A 25964-nucleotide genomic window follows, 5' to 3' on the forward strand; every position below is an offset into this window, starting at 1 on the left:
ATTGCTGACTAGTGTAGGGCAAAAGTTAGGCTCAATCAGTATTTTGTGTTTTTACTTGTGCCGACATCTCTCTGACTGTATAGCAGTAAATAGTCATGAGAACCATCTATATGGTACTTCCAAAGAGTGTCCATGTATTTGTACTAAACTACAAATTCTACATGCCCGTGAACCTTGTGGTTAGATATTATCATACCTGGTATTCTTTTAATATTACACTTTTAATGAAGTGTAAACAAATCAGTGAAGCTTTATGAACACAATGGGGCTTATATATTATAAAACGGCGATAGGACTAGTTTTCTCTCCCAGCGATAGAAAACTTCCTATCACTGCAATGTACCATTACATTTTCGATACTGGCTGGCAGACTTTTGGGAAATCAGTCATCATTGATAAGCAATCTATCTTCCAAGCAACTTTCCTTTAGCACAGTTTATACAATACGTATACAAGTTTTCAACTTTCTCCTTTTTTATTTTACCTGTTTTGCTGTATGTTATGTTATTTTTTATTAATTGATTTTATAATCTGTACGCATTGTACTTTTTTCATATATTAAATTTAAAGTTTAATAAGTGATGTCCTTTATTGCTCTAAACCAGTGTTTCTTAAACCTGGTCCTCAGGACCCCTAACAGTGCAGGTTTTCCATATCTCCTTTCTTTGGCACAGGTGTATTCATTACTGAGGGACATATTGTAACAGATCCACAGGTGGTATAATTATTTTTCTTGTCACCTAGAAAATATTCACTGTTAGGAGTCCTGAGGAATGGGTTTGAGATACACTGCTCTAAACAAATTCACTGCCTGATTAGAAGAGGATGATTGCTTGGCTGTGTTAGTCCTTTAAATACCAGTGTGGGAAGTGTTAACTCTTTTAGCTATCAGAGGGTAGAGTGTGCACAATTGGGTAAGTAAGTCATAAGATTTCTATGGGCCTTTTACGTAGATGGTGGCAGTTGAGAGGTATGGAAGAGGGTGCCTCTGTTAGATCTGTAACCTTAGGGATAGGTGAATGCATGATTGAGCGCTGGAATCCTGTGTCCCTTTACAGTAAAATTCATGAGTGCGTAGAGTGCGGTTTGTGACCGGTTAATATAAGATTCCACAAGACCGGTGGTATGGTAGAGAGGCAAAGGTCCCCCCAGTATCATTGGAATTAAACCAGGGACACAGGGCTAAAACTGTATAAGCTTGTGGGTTTATTCTCTCTACTTGCAGCATAAGGTTCTACTACGGTGGCAGACTGGTAGCAGTAGTGTAGGGAAGTAATACCACAAGGCCTTTAATATGGAAGCTTATTCAACATGCCATTAAATAAATTGGAATCTTGTTTCAACAATATCCGCAATATGCAAGCATAAATCACTACTACACATTGGACCCTGAATATCTCACTTTGAAGTTAGGCACTAGTGCTTCAGTGAAATGAGTTTCACCGTATAAATGCTTTTGAGTGACAACTGGTTGCTAACGAGTTAGGCTATTGCACTAAATGCTGCTGCAGCAGTTTATCTAAACAAATCAATCAGAGTAGACTTTTATTGCAATTATACACATTTATCACACACAATCAGTAGAGATGCAGCAAGAATTAATCCAGCTTGCTCAGGTTAGATGCTTTAGTAGAAATGATTGTATATTAGGGTCACTTTACAGTAGACTGAATCCATGGGGATAAATTGAAATCCACAGGTTTACTTGTACAACATGAAATCAGTAATCGAACTCTCCCAGCAACTGTATTGTTAAACAACTTGCAATTCTCTCCTCAACAACCATTTTATTTGGCAGTTTCACAATAAAATCAAACTTCTGATGCAATATAGACAAACTATTGTAAAAAAGTATTTCCCTCCATGTCCCTTGCATACTGCATCAGCTTGTAGATAAACTTTAAATACAGATAGCACTATGGCACCTCTCAATAGCAATATTACAGTCCCAGTCAGAGATTTTAATCACACAGTTTCATGTCTCACTTGTTTCATTTCAATGACTTGAAAATAGCAAAGTAAAATACACGATAAACTTATCTGTCTTCATATGAGCTCTGCTGACATCTCATGGGCAGTGACAAGCTGGGTCTTTTCCTGTACTCTAAAGATGCTTCCTTCTGGGCTGGCTTTTACATGCTTTTACTGCAAACATCCCTCAGGCAATAGTTCAGCAACACCTTTTTGTGGGAAGATCCTCCACTTTCCCAGCCAGAAGTCCCATGGCATAACTCACTAGCTTCCACCAGTTTGTTTTTGGCTCCTCCTCTTTCCCCCACGAATCTTCTTATCCATTCTAGTACATTCTGGCGCCAAAATGTCCATTTTTCATGGGCTTTTTGTAACTTATTGCAGTGTCTGCCACTGCATGCTTCTAGTGAACAGCCTGAGGTTGTAGTTTGCAGTTTGTCCACAACAAAATGGCTGGCTCAATTTGCAATGAACTTCCCAGAGGCAGGCTTGGGAGATGTAGTTTTCTGAATGAATGCATGCCAAAATATATTTGTGATTTGAAGGGTATTACATATTGTTTGATTGTTTCATTATTTCATAAGTTATCAGATAAGTGAGCCAGCTAGTCTGGTTGCCTTTCCGCATGTATGACTCTATAGTTCCGGTTCACACATGTGCAGTGGAGCTGGAAGCCATAACCTAATGTTTTTGGATTTTAACACATGCTTATTCTATTAAAAGTAAAAAAGAAAAATGCCTCCCCAAAGAAGAGGAAAAAAAATGTGTAAAACAAAACCAAAACTCCATACCATTTATATATAAAAAAAATTTATAACATTCAGCCTGCATAATCTGTAATAAAAGGTATCTCTGTAATAAAGTTAGTAATATATTTGTGGCATCCCAATAACTGTGGCAATGAAGCATGGCTAAATGCTTTTTTTTTTTGCTAATTTTTCCCTGTAATTTCCAAATTAAAAAAAAATATTAATCTTCATTTCGAAAACAAATTTTGGCAATTTTTTTTTAAAATTCACTTGGGTAGACTGCAAACTAAGTTATTTACAGTGACTTATAGAGACAATGTTAAAATGCGTGCCTGGAACTGATGTTTACACAAATGAATAGGCTTCCGAATGTGGTTTACATGGCCTACCACAGAACTGACTTTGCCAAGTTAGCACTAGATGCTGGAAGATAGGATAGTGTCTGTGCAAGGCAAATGGGATTTATAACGTCACAAGTGCAAATCATAAAATGTAAACCGTACTTGCCAGACGCAGCCAACTCCCCTCTGGGAGATTCCAGAGTTGATTTCAACTGTCTAGTGTGGAGTAGGGGGTAGTGGGTTGGAGAGTGATGTGTGGTGCACATGGACTTTTTTTGGCCCTGTCCATGGTGCATTGCTGCAATTGCATCTTTGCACAGTGAGGGCAAGGCCAAAATTACACAGTTTGTGTCGAATCATGTCAATGAGGACCCCCATCCCACCAGGGCCAGATTTACCGCTAGGCAACCTAGGCACCTGCCTAGGGCCTAGCGGCTCCCCAGGGGCCCAGCTGAGGGGGACAAGTGAAAATATAAAGAAAGAAATAAAAAATAAAAAATAAAAAAAATAATTGTGGCCCCTCCCCCGACTCGCGGCACCCCCTTCCCCACTGTTTCTTGTCACCGGGGGCGGGGTTGTGATAGAGCCGGTGGCTGTATTCTTCTGTGATGTCCGGCTTGTGGGACTGCCTGTGCTGACAGCTGCTGTTCCTGTCTCGGCTGGTGCGCTGAGTAGAAGGTGAGTACACAGGGGGTTCCTACACTATGCACATATGTAAATGTAACAAAAATAATATGTATTGAGGATATTATGTGTGGTGTGATATCAACTGGGGGTACTATGTGGGGCATGATATGATCTGGGGGTACTATGTGTGGCTTAATATGATCTGGGGGTACTATGTGGGGCAATATATGATCTGGGGGTACTATGTGTGGCTTAATATGATCTGGGGGTACTATGTGTGGCTTAATATGATCTGGGGGTACTATGTGGGGCATGATATGATCTAAGGGTACTATGTGTGGCTTAATATGATCTGGGGGTACTATGTGCGGCATGATATGATCTGGGGATAATATATGTGGCTTAATATGATCTGGGGGTACTATGTGGGGTATGATATGATCTGGGGGTACTATGTGTGGCTTAATATGATCTGGGGGTACTATGTGGGGCATGATATGATCTGGGGGTACTATGTGTGGCTTAATATGATCTGGGGGTACTATGTGGGGCATGATATGATCTAAGGGTACTATGTGTGGCTTAATATGATCTGGGGGTACTATGTGGGGCATGATATGATCTGGGGTTACTATGTGTGGCTTAATATGATCTGTGGGTACTATGTGGGGCATGATATGATCTGGGGGTACTATGTGGGGCATGATATGATCTGGGGGTACTATGTGTGGCTTAATATGATCTGGGGGTACTATGTGTATGATATGATCTGGGGGTACTATGTGTATGATAATATGATCTGGGGGTACTATGTGTAGCATTATATGATCTGGGGGTACTATGTGTAGCATAATATGATCTGGGGGTACTATGTGTATGATAATATGATCTGGGGGTACTATGTGTAGCATAATATGATCTGGGGGTACTATGTGTGGCTTAATATGGAGTCAATGTAATATACCCCGCACTATACATTGGGAAGGGGGGGGGGGCAAACTTTCGTTTGTACTGGGCCCCACAATTTCTGATGGCAGCCCTGCGTGTGTGTGAGGGGCCACTACTGTGTGTGTGTGAAGGGGAGGGCCCAAACCGATATCTTGCCTAGGGCCCCATGAGGTGTAAACTCGGCTCTGCACCAAACTTCCACAGTCACAAAATACAATAGATAGAGGGTGATGGCGCTAGTGATGAATATAAACACACATAAACCGATTAGATGTGTTCCATGGTATCTTTAGAGTTTTTCCATTAAAGTTCCATAAGCTTAATGTAGCTTCAGGTCTTGTTTCCACTCAAGAAAGAAGATAAATTCAACTAATCTCCAGCTTTTTATCCCATGTGACATAGGAAAACCAAGCACTAAATATAGTGTATTATGTAAAGGAGTAAAGGAAGTCACACCACTATATAACCTATCAATTTAGGGGCTGTGACGATCTAGGTGGTTTTTCATATTGAAATCACCAGTTGTGTCCTCTTTAACTAAGCACTTCTAAACCAGTTTATGTGGGAACAGAAGCCGCCCCCTAAATCTATGCACTTACTAAAAATAATTATATGAGCATATGCCGGGGCTTCTTCTTCTCTTCACATCTCACAACACTGTTGTCTTTAAAAAAAACAAAAAACAAACAAAAAACCTTCTGTTCTTCCCAAGTGCCAGACATAACTCCAAGCTCAATATTATAGATTTGTGTTTGTAAAACAAAACGCAACAGAATAATACAAGTAGTCGTATGTATCGAAAGTATATTCACACCACTGTGAAACACATAAGGGGGGATTCAATTGCTGGAATTGTGCTGCCAGAAATCGACTTTGATGTCCGACTTCGCAGATTGACGGCCATTATGGTGCACAATACCTGCTCACTGTCTCCTCACATCCTATTTATGCGAAAAGGAAAATTAGTGGATATTTGAGTAACAACATCCTTATTCCGTGTTCTGGAGGCACTTCGCTGCACCTCTCTGCCAACTGAATTTCTCCCAAATATATATATATATAAAAAGCTGTGAAACTTTCAATCGTTCAAAGTGAAAAACACTGATTTTCTTCTATTAACTAAAACCTATCCAAAAACAATTTGTGGGATAGGAACCTATCCATATGTGGCCTAGCCATGTTATTGCCTGAGGTGGAGCCTTTTTTCTACCTGTAGACCAGGCATGTCTAGCTCCAAACCCCAATTGGGCCAAATAATCAAAGTCTAAGATTCCGTGGGCCGCAAGAAAACTAAAAAGAAATAAATAACAATCGTCAGCACAAATGGTAAACAATTGACAAACTGTCATATAAACGTACTTGGACACCAACTTACCAAACAAGTAATGATGCTTTGAGCACAGTCACAGATTGCCAAGTACCAAACCGTTTGCTTGAATTACGAAAGCATACTGTTCTGGCTGCGTGTGACAACATACTGCGTAGCTGGAGGGAGACTAGCAGAATCGGCGTGTGTCACGTGTAGAGATGAGTGGGCTCGGATTTCGGTAATCCGAGCCCACCCGAAGAGTGCGGATCCGACGGGATCCGAGCACTGTTCAGGAACTTCCGGACGGCAAATGAAGCCAAACCGAGGCTATGACATCCAAGTCTCGCGTCGGATCTCGCGAGACTCGGATGTCATAAATTCACCGCTCGCGACCGCCATCTTCATTCTGGCTGCGATCACTCGTGAGGGAGGTTGTAGTTAGGGAGCTCCTGTCCTGCTTTTCAGTTTAGAGTTGCTTTGTGCTTTGTCCAGTGCTCTGTTCTGCTGAGTCCAGTGGTGCTTTGTCCAGTGCTCTGTCCTGCTGAGTCCAGTGGTGCTGTGTCCTGTGCTCTGTCCTGCTGAGTCCAGTGGTGCTGCCTGTGTCCTGTGCTCTGTTCTGTTAAGGGCATTGTTATTTCCAAATTATCCAAAAGTTATAAAAAATGTAAAAAAAAATTATAAAAATAAAAATAAAAAAAATATTACAAAAATTATTAAAAAATTATCCAAAAATAATTGAAAAAAAATATAAAAAAATTAGTTAAAAAATACTAGGTACTGCTATTTAAAAGTCAAACTACGTTCTCTGTTGCTGCTGTACCCAAAAATGTTGTGCTGTACATAGTTGGTGTATGAATCTATCTTCTGTGCAATGTGTTTTCTGTAGTTCTATAGAAAAGAAGTGTGCAATAACCACTGTGTCTTGGTCACTAAGAAAGCTTTAATTGAATTATAAGTCACAGACTTAGCGATCACCCTCCCTGCTCCTGTGTATGAATAAACCAAAGCACACAGGTGTATTTATGCAAAGCAAGTCTGCCTGTCAGTCTCACTTTCTGCTGGTTTAGAGAAGAACCTCCCTCCTAACATGGCACCCTGCTGCAGAGAATTGAAAGGCAGCATGGTAAGCTTATATAGGAATACTACATTTATTTTATGAATATTATTCAGCTCAGCAATACACAGCCTTTGATAAATATTAATGTCAAATAGCTCTTAAAATTCCCCCAAATCTTGCTGCCTGAGACAACTGCCTCAGGCTATCTCATTATAGGCACAGCCTTCATACCTTTAATAGACAAGCTGCTATGCAATTGTATGCTCCAATTTTAAAGTAATATACTAGATATAATAAAAAGAAGGAAATGTTGATGACAAAAAAGTGGATATTGTGCTGGCAAAATAATGTTTAAGAATATAGCTTTTATCAAGAGGAAATTAGCTTTAAAGTAGCATTCTACTTTCCACTGCTAGAGATTCAAACTAATCTATTTAAAGAGGGATATCGGAGGTCCCAAGTGATAACACATTCTTCATATTTAGATAAACTCTGCAGAGTCCAAGCTGTACATAATACAGCAGCTTGAATACGGATCAAACAAAAGGGCACTTAAAGTTCTAGGGATCTATTTACCATCAGATGGCGATTCTCTCTTGCCTTAATTTGCTAATAGAATGTTATGGGGCAGCTGATTAATACTCAGCTCTCCGGTTATACTGGCTGGCAGCATTAATAAGAGTCTTACTGCTTCACAAGCCAGTCTTGGGTATGTCTGCACATGCATGACCAGTCTTCTTGACTCTCGCATGTGCACAGTTCTACTTTTGTAAAAAAAAATAAAAATAGGAAAAAAAAACTTTTAATATAAAAAAAGAAAAATGCTTTATTTTTTTTTTCAGCTACTGTACCCCTACTATTGTCTTCCTGTGTGTTACACATATTTGCCAACCCAGGAGACTCCCGCATTTCAGGTGAGGCTCACAGACTCCTAGGAGAGAATGGCAACCTCCTACATCTGCCCACTTCCTAGTGAAGTGGGCAGAATTAGGTCCAAAATGCCACGGTTCTCCGGGAATCGCGGCATTTTGGTCCTGCCCCCACTGTAAAATGACGCATTTGCGTCATTATGTCACGGAGGCGTGTTCAAAATTACCTGATTTTTGGAGCCACGCCCACCTCCCCCGGCAGGCTCCCGGAAGCCAACTCCAAAAAGTTGATAAGTATGGTGTTACATCCGTAACTATCGTTTAAAATGTTCTCAGATTGTTGTGGTTCCAAAGCAAATAGGTTTTATTCACAAATAGAAAACAAGGCAGGGTTTGCTATGCATAAACATGCGCCTGCTAGCACTAGCACAAACTTCTATGAGAACGCTCTGGGTTCCAAAGCAAGAGCTTAACAATTTATACACTGTAGAGTTGTAAAAAGCAGTGACAACACAGAGATACACAGTTACAGTATTATAGTCTTCATTCAATGTTGTTGGGTCATGACCTCCCAGTAACGCAACGTGGCATTGGTGGATTCCTCTGGTCATTGTTCCTTGAAACTGCCATCTGTCCTTCAGTTTCCCGCCTCTAGACCTGTATAAACTGTTTTTTATGATCCCTGTGAGCTGACTTTTTAGTGTATGAAAAAGTGATATTATTTTGCAGAGTTCGAACGCTACACAAATAATACCAGAAATTTTCTCATACAATTGCAAACAGAATGATGCTAAACTCGATGTCATTTGTAAGTTGGAAACATATTTTAGCCTCTTTACCACTTTATTTTATATAAAAAGATTAGAAAACGTTAAGCTTAATAAAAGGTTATTTTGAAAATAATTGTGTTTCGTATAGATCACATCACAACTGATTGTGGCTTTTGTAATAAATGCTTTATTTTCTGTACACTACAAAGTTAATTCTAGTACAAAAGTGGAAGCTGCTCAAATCAATTTATAGGCCATAACAGGTGCTGAAAGGGTGGGGTTATCCTGCAAGGAACATACACACAACATTTTTTCCCCCAGCACACTGCTATAGCCAGCAACAGATCTGCCATTTCTACTGTAGATAAAAATGCAAAAGTCTTTGTTGCACACATTTGCAAATGTATGTTTAAGCCATCCTGCCACGCCAAGGCGCTTTTGCATATAGGATGGTCCTACTCTAAACAATGAGAGTCCCTATATTTGGGCCATACATATGTGTTTTTAAATTGAGAGCTAACTTACCAAAGAGGTACCCCAGAAGCCTCCAAATAGCAATCCAATGTCAGCACTCCCCCTCAGCTACTGACACCAACATGCCTCTCAGACAAATACAAAAGTGGAAGCTGCTCAAATCAATTTATAGGCCATAACAGGTGCTGAAAGGGTGGGGTTATCCTGCAAGGAACATACACACAACATTTTTTCCCCCAGCACACTGCTATAGCCAGCAACAGATCTGCCATTTCTACTGTAGATAAAAATGCAAAAGTCTTTGTTGCACACATTTGCAAATGTATGTTTAAGCCATCCTGCCACGCCAAGGCGCTTTTGCATATAGGATGGTCCTACTCTAAACAATGAGAGTCCCTATATTTGGGCCATACATATGTGTTTTTAAATTGAGAGCTAACTTACCAAAGAGGTACCCCAGAAGCCTCCAAATAGCAATCCAATGTCAGCACTCCCCCTCAGCTACTGACACCAACATGCCTCTCAGACAAATACAAAAGTGGAAGCTGCTCAAATCAATTTATAGGCCATAACAGGTGCTGAAAGGGTGGGGTTATCCTGCAAGGAACATACACACAACATTTTTTCCCCCAGCACACTGCTATAGCCAGCAACAGATCTGCCATTTCTACTGTAGATAAAAATGCAAAAGTCTTTGTTGCACACATTTGCAAATGTATGTTTAAGCCATCCTGCCACGCCAAGGCGCTTTTGCATATAGGATGGTCCTATATCCTATATGCAAAAGCGCCTTGGCGAGGCAGGATGGCTTAAACATACATTTGCAAATGTGTGCAACAAAGACTTTTGCATTTTTATCTACAGTAGAAATGGCAGATCTGTTGCTGGCTATAGCAGTGTGCTGGGGGAAAAAATGTTGTGTGTATGTTCCTTAAAGTTAATTCTAGACCAGATCCGACTGGGTGCTATTAGTACAGTCAGACAGTGACATGGCCACTTAGGCTTAACAGAAGATTAATGACTACTGCAAAAGCCAAGGGAAGCTTGTCCCAAAATTACTGAATGACTGTAAAGCATCATTTTTATGGGAAATCTTGAATGGTCCAGGTGTCACTCCCAAAAGCTATAGATTCATGTATAACAAAGGTATTCCAATCATTACCTGCCCTCTTACGACTATTAGAGGTGCTGCTAAAACATATGAAGACATCCCCTTTTTGGTCCCATCGTTTGTTTATTTTTTGAGAACTGCTCCCCAAAAGTCACTCCCATCCCCATTCTCAAATATCCAGATTTTCCATAAGGTATTACAGGGCAATATAGGCTAGCATGGGGTTGACTACAAGTTGTGAGGTTGTTACTTCTTTGTGCAACAGGCAATATATGACCTGCCCCATTCAAGATGCTCCATGTGGGTCCCATTGGGTTTGAAAACCAGGTTGTCAAGTATACTGCTTGTTAGAACCAGGCAGATAGATTGCTCTGCCTGAATACAACAAACATGGCAAATGGGATATTGATAGAAGCCTCAAATATAAACAGTGGGTACTAATCTTTTCATCATCATCATCATCATCATTATCTATTTATATAGCGCTACTGATTCCGCAGCGCTGTACAGAGAACTCATTCACATCAGTCCCTGCCCCATTGGAGCTTACAGTCTAAATTCCCTAACACAGACACAGACAGACAGACAAGGAGAAAGAGACTAGGGTCAATTTTGATAGCAGCCAATTAACCTACTAATTTGTTTTTGGAGTGTGGGAGGAAACCGGAGCACCCGGAGGAAACCCACGCAAACACGGGGAGAACATACAAACTCCACACAAGATCCTGGGTTGAAGTTTCTCTCTAGATGGTAGTGTGCTCCTGTGGCATTAGAGAAAATATTTCCACATGTGTTGCTGGTCTCCTGGAGATGGAGGCTAGATAGGGGAGTACTCCTTTACAACTTGTCTTTCTTCCCACATCTATACAGGCGGGGCATAATCCCAATCATGAAAGATGTCATAGGTACTGACATTCCTTTGGCTCGGCAAACCTCCTACTCCGTCATAATGAAAAGAAATTGGGCAAATAAAAGAAGTCGCTACTGATCTACCAAATTACAACTGCTAAGCCTGGTGTACCTTCCATGTGAAAGCAGTCCGCTACCCGTCCTCTCAACTCTGGGTGGCCAAAGTAAATTATGTGAAGTATTTGGAGCATCGGAATCTTATTTGATGACTTATCAGCCTATATCGCTGCCTGGTTCCATGGTTACAGTTCAAAGAGTCTGAGATTTACAGGGTGCTGCTGTGACACCCGAGTCCTGACCATCAGCTCATTCTAATTTGGTGCCCGTTTCATTGGAGACTCCTCTCGAAATTTGTAAGATATTTACTTTAATCTGTGCATACTTTTTTTTTTATCTTTTCCTAAACCCACAGTTGTCTTTATGTAGGAACTATTTTTTTTATCTTGTGAGCATTTGCGATATGGTCTCCTATTTTAGGCCCTCATCCTATAGTACAGACATTTGTTCTGCTAGTTGAATGTGTCATTGAATCTATATGCGCTGAATACAGAATATAAAAATCTCAAAGGTCCGTTATGTAGAACAAACATTAGATGAAAATATTTTCCAATTACTGTATAAGAACATCTGTCCTTTTTATAACAGAGACGGCCATTGTCCTGTAGTATAGATATTAAATATCTGCTAGTGATGAAATTTTGTTCAATTACTTTTGGGGCAAATGTCCTCAATGCAAACGAGTGGTGGCCATTTTCTTAGAGTCTCCCAGGCAGGAAATTGGGCTAAACAGCTGCTGAGAGAAAAACAGAAAATAAATTGGACTTGTCTGTGCATGCTCCGCTCCTCCCTCTTTGCTCGCCCCACAGTTTGCTAACCACTATATTATGTATAGTTAATTTGGACAGATAAACAGAGATAAAGAGAGTGTGGTCTTCACCATAAAGTTACAGGTAGCCTACTGCTTTATGGAAGCAAGATAGCAAAATCTAATTTGCATACATAAATAGTGTGTTTGTGGCTCAATGTACTTGTTACAAATGTTTAGATCATAATATTTCAATATTATTAAACATCTCAAAGTTACTTAAATACTATAGGATTCAAAACCTTAAAGGAGCAGGCAGCAATTAGAAACCATTCCCCACACACCATACATATACCTGCCTACTCTACCGGAATGTCCAGGAGAATCCTGAATTTTCTGAAGTACTTAAGTCCTTTCAGACTCCAGGGACAGTAGGCCACCTTCCCGGATTCTGCTTCACTTCCATGTGTAGTGGGCGGACCTTTATTATACGATTTGCATCATCCGGCCCAGCCCCTGCTGTGCATGGACCTGATTCATGCCATTGTGTAGCAGCTGACAGGGTCTGATTATGTGAATTACATCATTATGGCCCCATCCCGCTGATTGATGATGCAAATACACATCATCACGCCCACCGTACGTGTCTCTTGGGAAAGTCAGAAAAGTAAGCAAGTATGCCCATACGATTTATTCACTTAGGCTGGGTACACACTACAGAAAATTTCCCCCAATGCGATATCGTTAACTATTTTACAAATGACTGAAAGTCCCGATCCGCGTGTTGATTCATGTGTGCACACTATACACGATTTACAAGATATACCTTCAGATCTGTGCTCTCCATCTGTCAACCATCGGCTGAAATGATTGTGACTCTAAACTCTATGGAGATCTGCCTACACTGCTGGTCGTGAGAACGTACACACTGCAGAATTTGCCCGTTATCGTTCCAACGCTAATAGAGATTTTTAGTCCATTTATAAAATCAAATGAAACGATTTGGTTTGCTTTGGTGCGATAAAACATGATCGTGGGAATGTATACATTTATGAGATATTAAACCTAATGGTCATTTATTGTGTGATTGTCACGATTATCGGTAGTGTGTATCGTGTATCGGTAGTGGTAAAACCTGTGATGGAGTGAATTGAACAAGGGATAATTCCAGCTACATAAAGCAATCTTACAGATAAGCGCTCTATTATATCTTTCTGGTACACACAATCTAAAGTGGCTGGGTATATATTGGCTCCACTTGTTAGACGCTATTGCACTATTTGGTTTTCTCTTCTCTTCATTTGAGTGCACAAGACTGGAGTGGATCTATATGACTACAGTAAAGTACCTAGGGTTAGTGTACTGATGAGCGTGCTTTCAAGTTTTCATTTGGTATGCATATGTACACACTTTGGTCTTTGGGACTATATTCCCTAAAATACTACACCATCGATGCCCTTCCCTTCTGCTTTGTTCTGTGTGTGTATGTGTGTATGTGTGTGTATATATATATATATATATATAATATATATATATATATATATATATATTACACTTCTGCGGTCCTGCACCGAATTTCTATGTTTATATAGTATCGTATCTGTAGTGGGATATGAATAGATAGTATGTCTGCTGTACAGAAAAAAATAATATCTAAAAATGTCAAACAACTTAATTATATCTTCTCTCTGAGTAAGGGACAGATTTGAAGGAGAATCTCCTATAGAAGTATAAATCTCAGGTTCTTACTGTTCGTAGACCCAACACAACCAATTTATCAGTTTTGAGTTATTGTAGAAGATTTGGCGGGTCTTTATCATGGGGAATTAGACCACATTTCACTCGGAGGTTTGAACAGAGTAGTAATAAACCACTATTATCATTTATTTGTTAGGCGCCACAAGGTATCCGCAGCGCCACTATAACTTTGTTGTCAGTCTCTTTAATAGAAACATTCCTGCAATTGTACTCATTTCTGTACACAGCTATAGTGTCAAAGATAATTAATTCACTGAATAATTTATGATTTCAAACATGCTTCCTACTGTTTGTAACAGAGTGGGAAATATATAATATTATAATATTTTCACCCATGAAGTGAATTTTCAGTAACCAGACCCCTCCCCCAACTATCACCCCTCAAACAATCTGTATATATATATATATATATATATATATATATATATATATATATATATATATATATATATAGTGCATGTAAGAAGAAAAAAGTGATAATAAATATATATTATATATATATATATATATATATATATATATATATATATATATATATATATATATATATATATATATATATAAAAATATATCGCACGGTGGCTAAGTGGTTAGCACTTCTGCCTTGTAGCACTAGGGTCATGAGTTCAATTCCCGACTATGACCTTATCTGTGTGGAGTTTGTATGTTCTTTTTTTTTTTTTTTTTAAAATCCCCCTTAACTTACCTTTCAGTCGCCTTGTTCTCCGAGTTCGATCCCCTTCTTTTCTTCGTCGCTGTCCTGCGCTCTTCCGTGCTACGCTCCTCCGTGCTGTGCTTGCAGTGAATGTCGGGCGTGATGACGTCATCACGCCCAACATGCTAGATTGCCACCTGACCTGAACGGTCAGGTGACCGCAAAAGGTATGGTTTTTTTTTGTTTTGTTTTTTACAGGATTCCTGCCTCTGGCCCTTGTCCCCTGGGCCCCCGGGCACCTGCCCATCGTGCCCAGTTGGAAAGACGGCCCTGGTCAGCGGCAGGGGAGAGCTGGCAAATTTTAGCCCGAGGGACAAGACTCGACTCAGCAGCCTATATTATCTGAGCTATGGCTCTGTGATGTCAATGTCTGTATTAGAAATGAACACAGCGCTGTGCTTATGATAATTTGTACTTCAACAAATATTCCAGTATGTTTTGGTTCTTATTTTTGTGTTCTGGAGGAGCGTTGAGATGAACTTTGCGAGAGGACTCTGTTTATTATTGGGGTCTGGTAACCATCATTATGTATCGCTGCAAATTGCAGCTGAACATAATGATGTACGGTATAGTGCCGTAACCAGACATCTTAGTGCCCTGGATGAGACAGGGCACCGGCACCCCCCATCTAAGTAGGAGTGGCATTTGACAAGTGGGTGTGGCCAACCCAATCTGTGGGTGTGGCTAGCACTTTACTGAAAGAATTCTTATATATATATATATATATATATATATATATATATATATATATATCTTGTAAGTTAATATCTCTCTCTCTTCAGCCCTTAAGCGGAACTTAAGGGCTGAAGGTATGGAGGCAGGTAGCGGGCGGCTGCTGTGCCCCCTTGGCCTTGCGCCCTGGGCTACGGCACCGCCCGCACCACCCTCGTTACGGCCCTGGATATACCGCTGCTATTAACAATGCCGGAGCTGCGCTGGGAGCTCCGGCAAAGACTCCCCCCTAACCCCCGCCCCCCCTCCTGCGTCATGACTTTCTAATTCACTGGCCACCTAGCACTGAATGGAGGAACTGCTGTACGATGACGCATGTGCATAGCGCTGTGTTCAGTTAGGGATCCAGCAACTCCGGAGGGGCTTCAGTTGGATCTTATGCTAAAAAGAATTAACCCCATTCTGGTCAGCTTTATAAATTGCCTAACGCTGCTGTATAATGGTAGAGGTCTATGGGGACAGCTGTAAGTGCTAGTAAGCAGGTTTCTGCTTTCACAAGGAGAAGCTAACGTTGTCTGTGTGATCTCTACTAATGTATAAGAGGGAGAAGTGAGAGAATATTGGTTTAGAATCATTAATATGGGATTGATATCATGATCTCCTTCACAAGTTCAATAAATAAGCAAAGTGCAGTATATGATACATAGTTTAAATATTCTTCTGCTATTGTTTGATCTGTGGCTCCAATATGTATTTGTATTATGTTCTGTTTGTGTATTGCTGACTGTACAGTCAGACATTTATGGTGGAGCAGTGTCTTGCAAGTAACCTGAAGTAGCCTCATTGCCATGGCCAAGGTGTCTTGTACCCATATTGATTTTGACCATGAAGTGATATCTTGGTAATACTTAATAAGACTAAATAAACTACAGTTCCTTGCCTTTGCCATAGGCAGTTAAATATGCGGTTGATGTTGGTGTTCCACACCATCTAGACTTACTAAGAACTTAAAAACAAAGGTAATTTTGTCATGACTGGTACTTATCAAGCATTAAATATAGATCCTGAGTAATTCTTAGTAGTAAAACATCTAACAGCTGCTGAAGGTTCCAAATTCCTTTTGGCAGAAGGTTGATATTGTGTATTCAATGCAATACACAAGCTCACAGTAGGGTATGGAGGGACGTGTGCTGTCAAACATACACAATACAATAGTACAATAGTAAAAATCTTGGGCACATTAACACTTTCATGATAGGAAATATTTGCATTGCATGAAATAAATGAAATTACATGTTGTGTGGAAAATCCAAAATGACTTTACTTCTTAGTTTTCCAGGATGAATTTCATATAATGTATTATTTCTGGTTAGTTGAACACACATGTTTTTTAATTTTAATTTACATTTTTTGGACCAGTGAATCTAATGAGCCAAAGCAGAGTCTTCACTCTTATCGATGTTTTGATACTGGGTATATCGAAATCACGCTTTGTTGTGCATGGAAAACCCTATGCAACTCTAGGACACAATACCTATTAACATGACCACCCGATCATAAAACTATTCCATCAGCAACCAACCTAGCAAGTAATACTGGTCAATATTAAAGAAAACAAGGACAAATCTTTAAATCCTAGGACTGTCCCTGGAAAGAGGGAAATATGGCTACTATGCATTGTTTTTATTTTGTCCACCTCCGTCAAATACATATATATTTTTTTTAATACTTTTATCCCGTTCTTAGGAATTGATGACCAAGCTGATCACAGAGACACCAGACCAGCCGATTCCATTTTTAATTAACCATCTTCAATCAAAAATAGGAAATGTTGGCCAACTTCACAGGACGTTTTCTGGATCAGCTGCTCTGTGGGCAGAAAGTGAATCAGGTAAGTTACTATATTCTCACAATTAACAACAACGTACATTCCTGGTTTAATGTATTTACTTGTTGACTTCTTGACTAGAATACAAGTAACCCAAATCCATGGAGCTGGTAGGGATCCTGGAGGTCAGATATGGCAAATACCTCATTATTGTTGGTGTGAAAAGGTGGAGATAAAAGTGATGGTACCCGTGCTTGTGTTATATTTGGCTCACAGCCTCTTCATGTCCCATTGATAGACCATGATTAATAGTTGATTGATCAGATTTTGAATCTCTTTATGATCCCAGATCTCTGCACTGGGATCATAACTTCAATTACTGACAAGGATCCTCTCTGTGTGAAATCTGTATGTTGTTCCTGGTTTTGTGCAAGTTTATTCCAGGTATTCCGGTTTCATCCCACAGGAACATACTGATACATTAATTGGCTGCTAAATAAAATGGACCCGTGTGTGTGTGTGTGTGTGTGTGTGTGTGTGTGTGTGTGCACACGATATTATAGGGAATTTAGACTGTAGGTTCCAATGGGGCACTGATGTGAATGACAAATATTTTCTGTACAGCGCTGCATAATATGATAGTACTATATAAGTAAATGAAGCTAATAATAACAAATTCTGAGTTTACACAGCCAGCCATTGGCCCTGATCGGTATGTGTTCAGACATCTGCCGATCACACTGATTTATCTCCATGTGATCCTGTCATCTATCCTGACGAAATGACAGGATCTGTCCAATTTTGCCACAGATCCCGTTCATTGGCACTGGGGTTGAATGTGTGGGAAGCCAGCTGCTGACGTGCCAACACTAATCCCAGAAACCATGTTCACATTTTACACAACGGCCAACACGTGTTTAACCATAGAAACAAACAGCAAACAGGTCCGACAGGAACATAACTCATCCTTAAGCCTCTGTTCCAGCTTTCACCTTACATCCTCCACGTTACCTGGAGCAGGTATTCTCCTGAGCAGTGGTACTTACATGTGTACATTTATAATGTATCATCTAAATGTTAGCACTTAACAGTTAATTAAGTTTTTAATATCTTCTATTATATAGAATATATTTTATATGAGACTACTTATTATTACCAGCCCCACCGCAGGGATAAGTATTATTACTTTTTTTTAATTACAGCAATTACAAAAAAAATCACTTCTCGCTTGCATTTATTAAAAAAATCTTGCTGAGTCAACTGTCCTGGGGATACCAGCTCGAATCAATAAGTGAACTTACTGCTCGGCCAGTCTCTGCAGTTGGGCACAAGTGTGAGCCGGTTTGAAACTTATTTAAAGCATTTAAAACAGATTTTATTTAATTTTAAAAATGAAATACATATTTTTTATCACATTAATGCATTAAATAATGCTTTATTTTAAGAATAGAGCATATTTTAAATGCTTTTGTTCTGTTACTACCGTCCCGAGAACAGGCGCTGCCGCAATACTTATTAGGTATTCATTACTAAACAAAGTCAAAGTGTTTTTTGCTGGCTCTCACTCTCCCAATTTCAATAATTAAAATGTTAGCAGGTACAGTATGTGTTTCACTAAGTCTTGTGGGGCTCATTTATGAATGACCTCATCTGTCCCCTATTGATTATCATCTCTTACCACAACAATAAGGGATGATATTACGCTGCCATTTATTACAAAATCATCCCGGACAGGGCATCTGATAAGAGGCTGTCCCAGCGATGACTTTGCTTCGCTAACAACTCTGGGTTCTGACCCGGAGTCTTTACTGTGCATGTGTGACCTTAGAGCTGAGTTCACAGAGCGTCTCTCACCAGTTAAGGCAGGGGAGAGCACAAAGGCTGCTCAAGATGGCGTCGGCCATCAGAGTCAAGCTCTCAAAATCGAGGCTTTTTGGAGCTTGTTAAATTGGCCCAGAGTGCAGTCCCCATTGAAAATTTTAGGGACGGGGATTTAATGCGATACTTAGTCTAATGCAGGAGATATCATAGATATCATTGTTTGTTAAATAGATATGTTACTTAAAAATGCCTGAACCATGTGGAAAAAAACATTTCCACATTAAGGCCTATAAATAGGCCCCTTGATCTGTGGACATAGCAACAAACTTAATTGAAGCGATCTTCTGGCACAACTGAAATTAATCTGCATTTATAGTATTATTTAGCCTTTCCCGAAAATATATATTGTTTTCATATAATATTATATGTTCATTGTACTTTCTACCAGGCTCTGTGCAACAGAATTGCTTTTAATGTGCACTTATCAAATATGCCCAGTAGAGCAACTATTTTCTGGGAAAAACCTAATAGTCCTGAGAATGCAGTTCATCAATTCACTAGGGAGCATTGATTACCCTGCAGCAAGACTCATTTCTCGGTGATAGCTCTGGTTCCCAATGTATTCATAGGCTTTTGTATTACCATAAATATTGTTTCAGGCCACAAAATGGCCTAGTGTACTAGACAACAGGTGCACTTTAAATGGTTAGTTTAGCAATCAATTAAATAAATTAAATGAAGCCAGAGGTCCACGGTCATGGTGAATTTGCATCTATTCATACTGCATTGCTGGCATTGAATTTTGTAAATTAAATAAAATAAATGTGCTTACACAACCGCTGAATACTTTGGTCTAAGCAATTACACACACTGAATTTTCTTACATGAAAAAATGGTGTTTCAAATAAATGCACTGTCCAATCTAAAGGGAATCCATAAATGACCCATTTTCATGTATAATTAATGCAATGATGAGCCTTTGATTACTGGGTGATTTCTACTACTCTGGGTATCCGAATAAAATAATCATTAAATGTGTGTAGCATGGATGGATGAGTTGGAACATACTAGGTAGAAATATTTAAAACTAAAATAGTATTGGTAGGATTCAGGACAATAACCTTCTAGGAGTAGTTAAAAGTCACACACGCACATACACACTTAATTGGCTTCTTTTTTAAACTAATGATTTCTATAAGTGTTGGTCATAACATTTTTTAAGAGGCCACACATTACCTTTGCAGAGAAGGATTAGGTCACATGATGAGAATAAAGCTTGAACAGTCAGGGTGTTATGGCCATGAGGCAATTTGTGTATCTCTCCTCAGGCTGCGTGGGGAGACCATCCTTCTACTCGCTATGCCGCCCTCCATAATCAACTTTCCAAGAACGTGTGGGACACTCCGAAAGATTCCTGACAGATTAGGCCACACCCCTGGATCCTGCTTCACTTTCTTCTGAAGTGGGCAGGGCTTGATGATACAATGCAAATCGTGTAATCCATTGCTCCTTTCCCCACTGCAAGATGACGCACTTGTAACTTGACCTACCCTCTGGGAGGTCTCCAGATAGTAGTGCTCTAGACGCAGATGTATATAATGCCTTCCTCTGCTGGTTTTCACTGCTGCTCCAGCTCCTCCGAAACTGACAAGATGACGCAGGCGGTTATTGATCAGAAAGTCATTCAATCAGTTTTTCACCCTGTGAAGACTCATGGGGCATTCAAATGGGTCCTGAGTGTGGAGTTTGTATGTTCTCCCCGTGTTTGTGTGGGTTTCCTCCGGGTGCTCCGGTTTCCTCCCACACTCCAAAAATATACTAGTAGGTTAATTGGCTGCTATCAAAATTGACCCTAGTCTCTGTCTGTCTGTCGTGTGTGTGTGTATGTTAGGGAATTGTAAGCTCCAATGGGGCAGGGACTGATGTGAGTGAGTTCTCAGTACAGCGCTGTGGAATCAGTGGCGCTATATAAATAAATGGTGATGATGATGAATGGCCCTCTATACTGCTCATCCCGAGGATAACCAGGACTCTTCTCTAATCTTCATTATCTAATTACAAACAAACAAACAAACCTGCTATGTAGATAGGATGTAATAGGGTAGCATTTGCCTTCTTACACACACTTCATCATCATCACCATTTATTTATATAGCGCCATTATTTCTGCAGCGCTGTACAGAGCACTCACTCACATCAGTCCTTACCCCATTGGGCTTACAGTCTAAATTCCCTAACACACACACACCCACAGACAGACAGAGAGACACAAACTAGGGTCATTTTGATAGCAGCCAGTTAACCTACCAGTGTGTTTTTGGAGTGTGAGAGGAAATCGGAGCACCTAGAGGTAACCCACACAAACACGGGGAGAACATACAAATTCCACACAGATAAGGACATGGTCGGGAATTGAACTCATGACCCCAGTGCTGTGAGGCAGAAGTGCTAACCACGGAGCCACCGTGCTGCCTAAAACACTTGAAAGTCCCCATGGTGACAACTATTGGCTCTTTAACTTTTAAAGGTTATTGTGTTAGTGGGCTGAAGTGGCAGCATAATGCAGCAAATTAGCTCACCTGATCATTAGTCCCTCATTAGTCCATCTGTCACTTCTAGACTTGTATATAGGAGAGGACAGTTTTTAAAATATATATATTTATTATTTGCCCTTTCTGGCAAGCGACATTTTTCAAGCTGCATGCAGATTCAGCTATTTTTGCCAGCAAAACCACATTTTCTTAGAATTGATTATTCAGTGGCGGTTTGCCATGCACTGTGACAAACTACCGCTTGATAAATGGGATGTTTTGTATCCCTGCAACATCCCCAAACCGCAAATGCGGTTTCAGACAGTGCAGTTTTGTTTTCTTGAGGTTTTAATGTTTGATTCACGGTTTACAAACTGCACACCCAATTGCATGAAAACTGTCGGTTTAGTAGCACTCTCCCTTAATCCCCTATGTGACTCCTTGGTGGCGGGTGGATTTAATTATATATGGTATTTGTCTCCAGTGTGTGTGCATGTGTGCTGGCTGCTTTATCCACAAGGCCATCTGAGCCCTGTGGTACTGTTGTGGGTTAGTGTTGTATACCTCGGTTGTGGATTGCCTGGCCCTTGAAATATTGTCTGTACTGCACACATTATTTCCAACAGTGTCCCCAGTATGTGATGATAAAGTCACTGCATCCTTTCGATTAAATACCAGCAGAGGTGCTCACTGGTGACATTATAACAGCAGTGCCCGGAGCACTAAGGGTGCCCATATAATTAGATGCCCACTGCCTAGATGATTTCATCAGTGGAGCATAGATTATGCCAGAAGTGCCCAAAGGATTACATCACAGTAGAAGTTCTCACTGCCTAGGTTATACCTCCAGTGCCAACATGTTTAATACCAGTAGAGATACCCAACACCGGGATTATACCAGCCCAGCATGTGTGATTAGATACCACCAGAGGTGCACATAGAGCAGATTATTCCAGCAGTGCCCTATAGCTCCTTGCACAGGTACCCGCGGTTCTGCATTTGGCAGAGCTGAGTGGGCAGGAGGATGGTTTTGTGTTGGGATGAGAAGTGCGGTACAATTTATGAAATCGATGTTATTCCAGAATGTCATCCCATAAGCAAATTTATCATTGACTCCTTGCACTTCAGTACCACCTGCCCTGTTATTTCCGCACACGCTGGCTAGCTAATACATAGAGTCAGACATAGATTTGTACACATAACGATGTGACATTATCCTCTTGGCATAAGGATTAACCTAAAAGGATAGTACTGCTGTAAATGCTGAATTCACGCCTTTGTTTTCTGGCCTTAAGCAAAGAATCAAGCAAAAAACATGTAACACTGTGTCCATGGGAGCCTGTACCTCCATAAACTGAGATTTAAAAAAAAATTACTTTTACCCCCCCCCCCCCACCCCAATTCCATCATCAAATGCTGGTCTTGAAGATGACACTTTTCATGGCACAATAATTACATACACGTTCTAAGATTTTGGGACACAATGACCCCTTCAGCCAAGGTTTTGATAAATGACCAAACTGACCTTGCATCTATTCTGCTAGTTAACCTGTGCGGTGCTCTGACAACATGGTACTATGACACCATGGCACTATGGCACCATGGTACCATGCTCTTCCTGCCCCAAGAACTGCAGAAACCTGACTTTATTGTAAAGTAAATGTAAAGACTAGAACCACACTTTTAATAAGAGAAAACGGTAAACCAAAAAATTGTTGGACATAATACAGCATGAAATAAGTGTATATGTAAGTTTGATAAAGAACAGGTTTTGAATCCTAAATTCTAATAAAGGAATAATAGCACCAGATATATTTTGTTGTATTTTATTACTTACTACTGGTATTGTCCTCACACAAATGTCATTATGGGGGTGCCCGCCTAGAACAATGTACAGTATATCACACAAAATAAGAAGAGAAAGTTCTGATATTGGAGGCACTGCCAAGTTTATACCTGTACTATATTCATCAATGCGGTCAGGATGAGGTTAAAATTGTTCAAAGTACATAAGTACTATGTACTCTGACATCATTAATGAGCTCAGCTTCCAGCATGACTAGTTTTTATTTCATATTGCAAACCATAAAGTGTAACAAAATAACATAATTCTGACAGAATAGATAGTGATATAGGATACTAGTAGCTACTCAAATTTCAGTGCAACAAAGTCCATTTGTATCTTTTATATAAGTAATGCATTATATATTTGTGAAAAATGTATATTACACTAGCAGTGATTATCAAACAGTACTTTACAGCAATAATAATTTTTAGCAAGGATTGATGTAAAAGGATATTTACCATTTGAGAAACTATATGAGATAAATTACTTGACATATGCACATGTAATGGCTACGGTGTATGTAACACCTATAACTCTTAAGCTATGTATACGCTACAGGTTTTTCACCCAACTATCGGGCCAATCACACGATAAACGACTGTTAGGTCTGATATCACATTAGTGTGTACGCTCTAACGATCATGTTTTATTGTTCCAAAGCGCATTGTATTATTTGATTTGATTTTATAACTGAAATAAAAATCTAAATAAATGACAGAGAGATGTCCAGGAAATTCTCCAGTGTGTATTCACCCACCACCAGCAGTGTAGGCAGATCTCCATAGAGTTTACAGAGTCACAATCTTTTCAGCCGATGGTTATGACAGATGAAGAGCACAGATCTGAAGGTAAAACGTGTATAGTGTGTACACATGAATCATCATGCTGAACTGGACTTTCAGTCATTGGTAAAATCATTAACGATGTCGCATTTTCTGTAGTGTGTACTCAGCCTAAGTCAGGGTTTCCCAAACCCAGTCCTCAGGGCACCCCAACAGTGCAGGTTTTCTGGATCACATTTGACATAATTAGGACCACCTGTGGATCTGTTACAATGTGTCAGTCAGTAATGAATACACCTGTGCTCCAGCAAGGAGATATGGAAAACCTGCACTGTTGGGGAGACCTGAAGACTGGGTTTGGGAAACCCTGGCCTAAGTGAATACATCGTATGGGCATACTTGCTTACTTTTCTGACTTCCCCAAGGGGCAAGTACTGTGGGCGTGATGTGTATGCGTGTAATCAGCAGGGTGGAGCCGTGATGACATGATTCGGATAATCAAACTCTGCAATCCTGCAAATTAAGTCCATGCGCATTGATGATGGGGCTTAATGAGGCAAATCGTTTCATCAATCCCTCCCACTACAACAGGAGGTGAAGCAGGATCCCGGAGGGTGTGTAGTCATGAATCGGCAACTCATGAATTGTGTTATATTTTGCGGCAGAGAACTCATTACTATGTTATTGGACATAAAACCTAATACTATTTTTTCAGAAACGTAAATAAAATTTGTTTTATATTATAAAAATAGATAAAATTGTTGCCCTAGTACTGGTAAAGAGTTGACTCCAATATTAGAACTTTCTTTTTGAATCCTACCTTCTCCTATAGGGTTAAATGACAATCATACTATTACATACTATTATTAGTTAGACATTTGCAACCCACAGATCTCCAGGCGATCTTGGGCAATCCCATGCTGTGCTGATTAGTACGGCATGCTACAGTTTGTGGATTGTCAGCGGGTGTCCGCCTTTCTATAAGAGGGTGCCTAGATGTTCTTTTGTTTCTGACATTTCAAACAGCAATGTTACATATGATATGGGAAACTCAGAATGTGTTTTATTTTCCACAGAAAACAAAGGAACCAGGCGGGACTTTAGAAGCTATGATAAACCCTGGCAGGTGAATGCAAAGAAGCCGAAAAAGTCAAAGAGCGATCTTGCCGTTTGCAATATTTCACCACCATCCCCAGAATCCAAGTCTTGTAAGTATAGTGTGAAAGTAAACTACACTAATCCTTCCTTCCGTCTTGTAGCAAATGGAATATAAAAAAGCAATTTATTATAAAGCGTGGACCTGTCGCCATGAATTTACATGATCGAATTCATTAATGCAACACAAACGAAGTCTACATTACATTATATTGTCTATCAACATTTTGTTCCACAATGCTTAGTTTTTATTTTATTTATTTTTTTAAATCCTTTATGAATTTAAATAAAATTAAACCCAACGAGACTGTGAACATGAGAAGCAGGAAGAGGAGTCTGTACAGGAAAACAGAAACTTGTGGTGTCAGCGGATAGGTAAAGCTAGAATACAATGAAGCGCTAGTGGGTGCCCCCAATAAACCTGATATTTGTTTGCTGTACAAAACAATGGAATAAATGTGTTCTGCAACTAACTCAGAATAATAATCAGTTATTAACACAGCTCTATTACGTTCATAAAACCGGACCCCTGTTCCTCAGTGAGATCAAAGACTCCCCTGGTAAGGAATTTGAACAATGACTCAGAAAGAATAATATTTAATTATTCATTGATCATTATCTCATTGTGTTTTCAGTGAGTCATCCTATACTAAGCCAAGGCCTCTGAGGACCCACCAGGTAACAACTAGATTGATGAATAGTGGAAAGCGTAATGTAAATAAATGGCAGAATCCTTCCTAGTGCAGAGTAAGGGAGCGTGTTTCCATGGAACCTTTGAGCGGAACATTAAGAGAAATCAACATTTGATTAGTGCATTAGGTTACAGATATTGGACGAGTAATGAGCAAGAGAGAAAGAAAATTAATGGTGGGTAAGAGAGAGGAAATTATGTCTCCCAAATATAGAAATGTATCAA

General features: G+C 39.9%; 1 protein-coding gene across 1 annotated transcript in view; it reads left to right on the plus strand.

Annotated features, from left to right (window-relative positions):
- C5H8orf34 (chromosome 5 C8orf34 homolog) overlaps positions 1–25964 on the plus strand; it is a 215644-nt gene that overhangs the window by 42889 nt on the left and 146791 nt on the right. Inside the window, exons 2-3 of the mRNA XM_075213619.1 lie at positions 16832–16976; positions 24970–25101. Of these exons, the coding sequence (XP_075069720.1) occupies positions 16832–16976; positions 24970–25101 (277 nt within the window). The remainder of the gene's footprint in view (positions 1–16831; positions 16977–24969; positions 25102–25964) is intronic.

This window comes from Mixophyes fleayi, chromosome 5 (assembly GCF_038048845.1).
Source record: "Mixophyes fleayi isolate aMixFle1 chromosome 5, aMixFle1.hap1, whole genome shotgun sequence".
NCBI classification, from domain to species: domain Eukaryota; kingdom Metazoa; phylum Chordata; class Amphibia; order Anura; family Limnodynastidae; genus Mixophyes; species Mixophyes fleayi.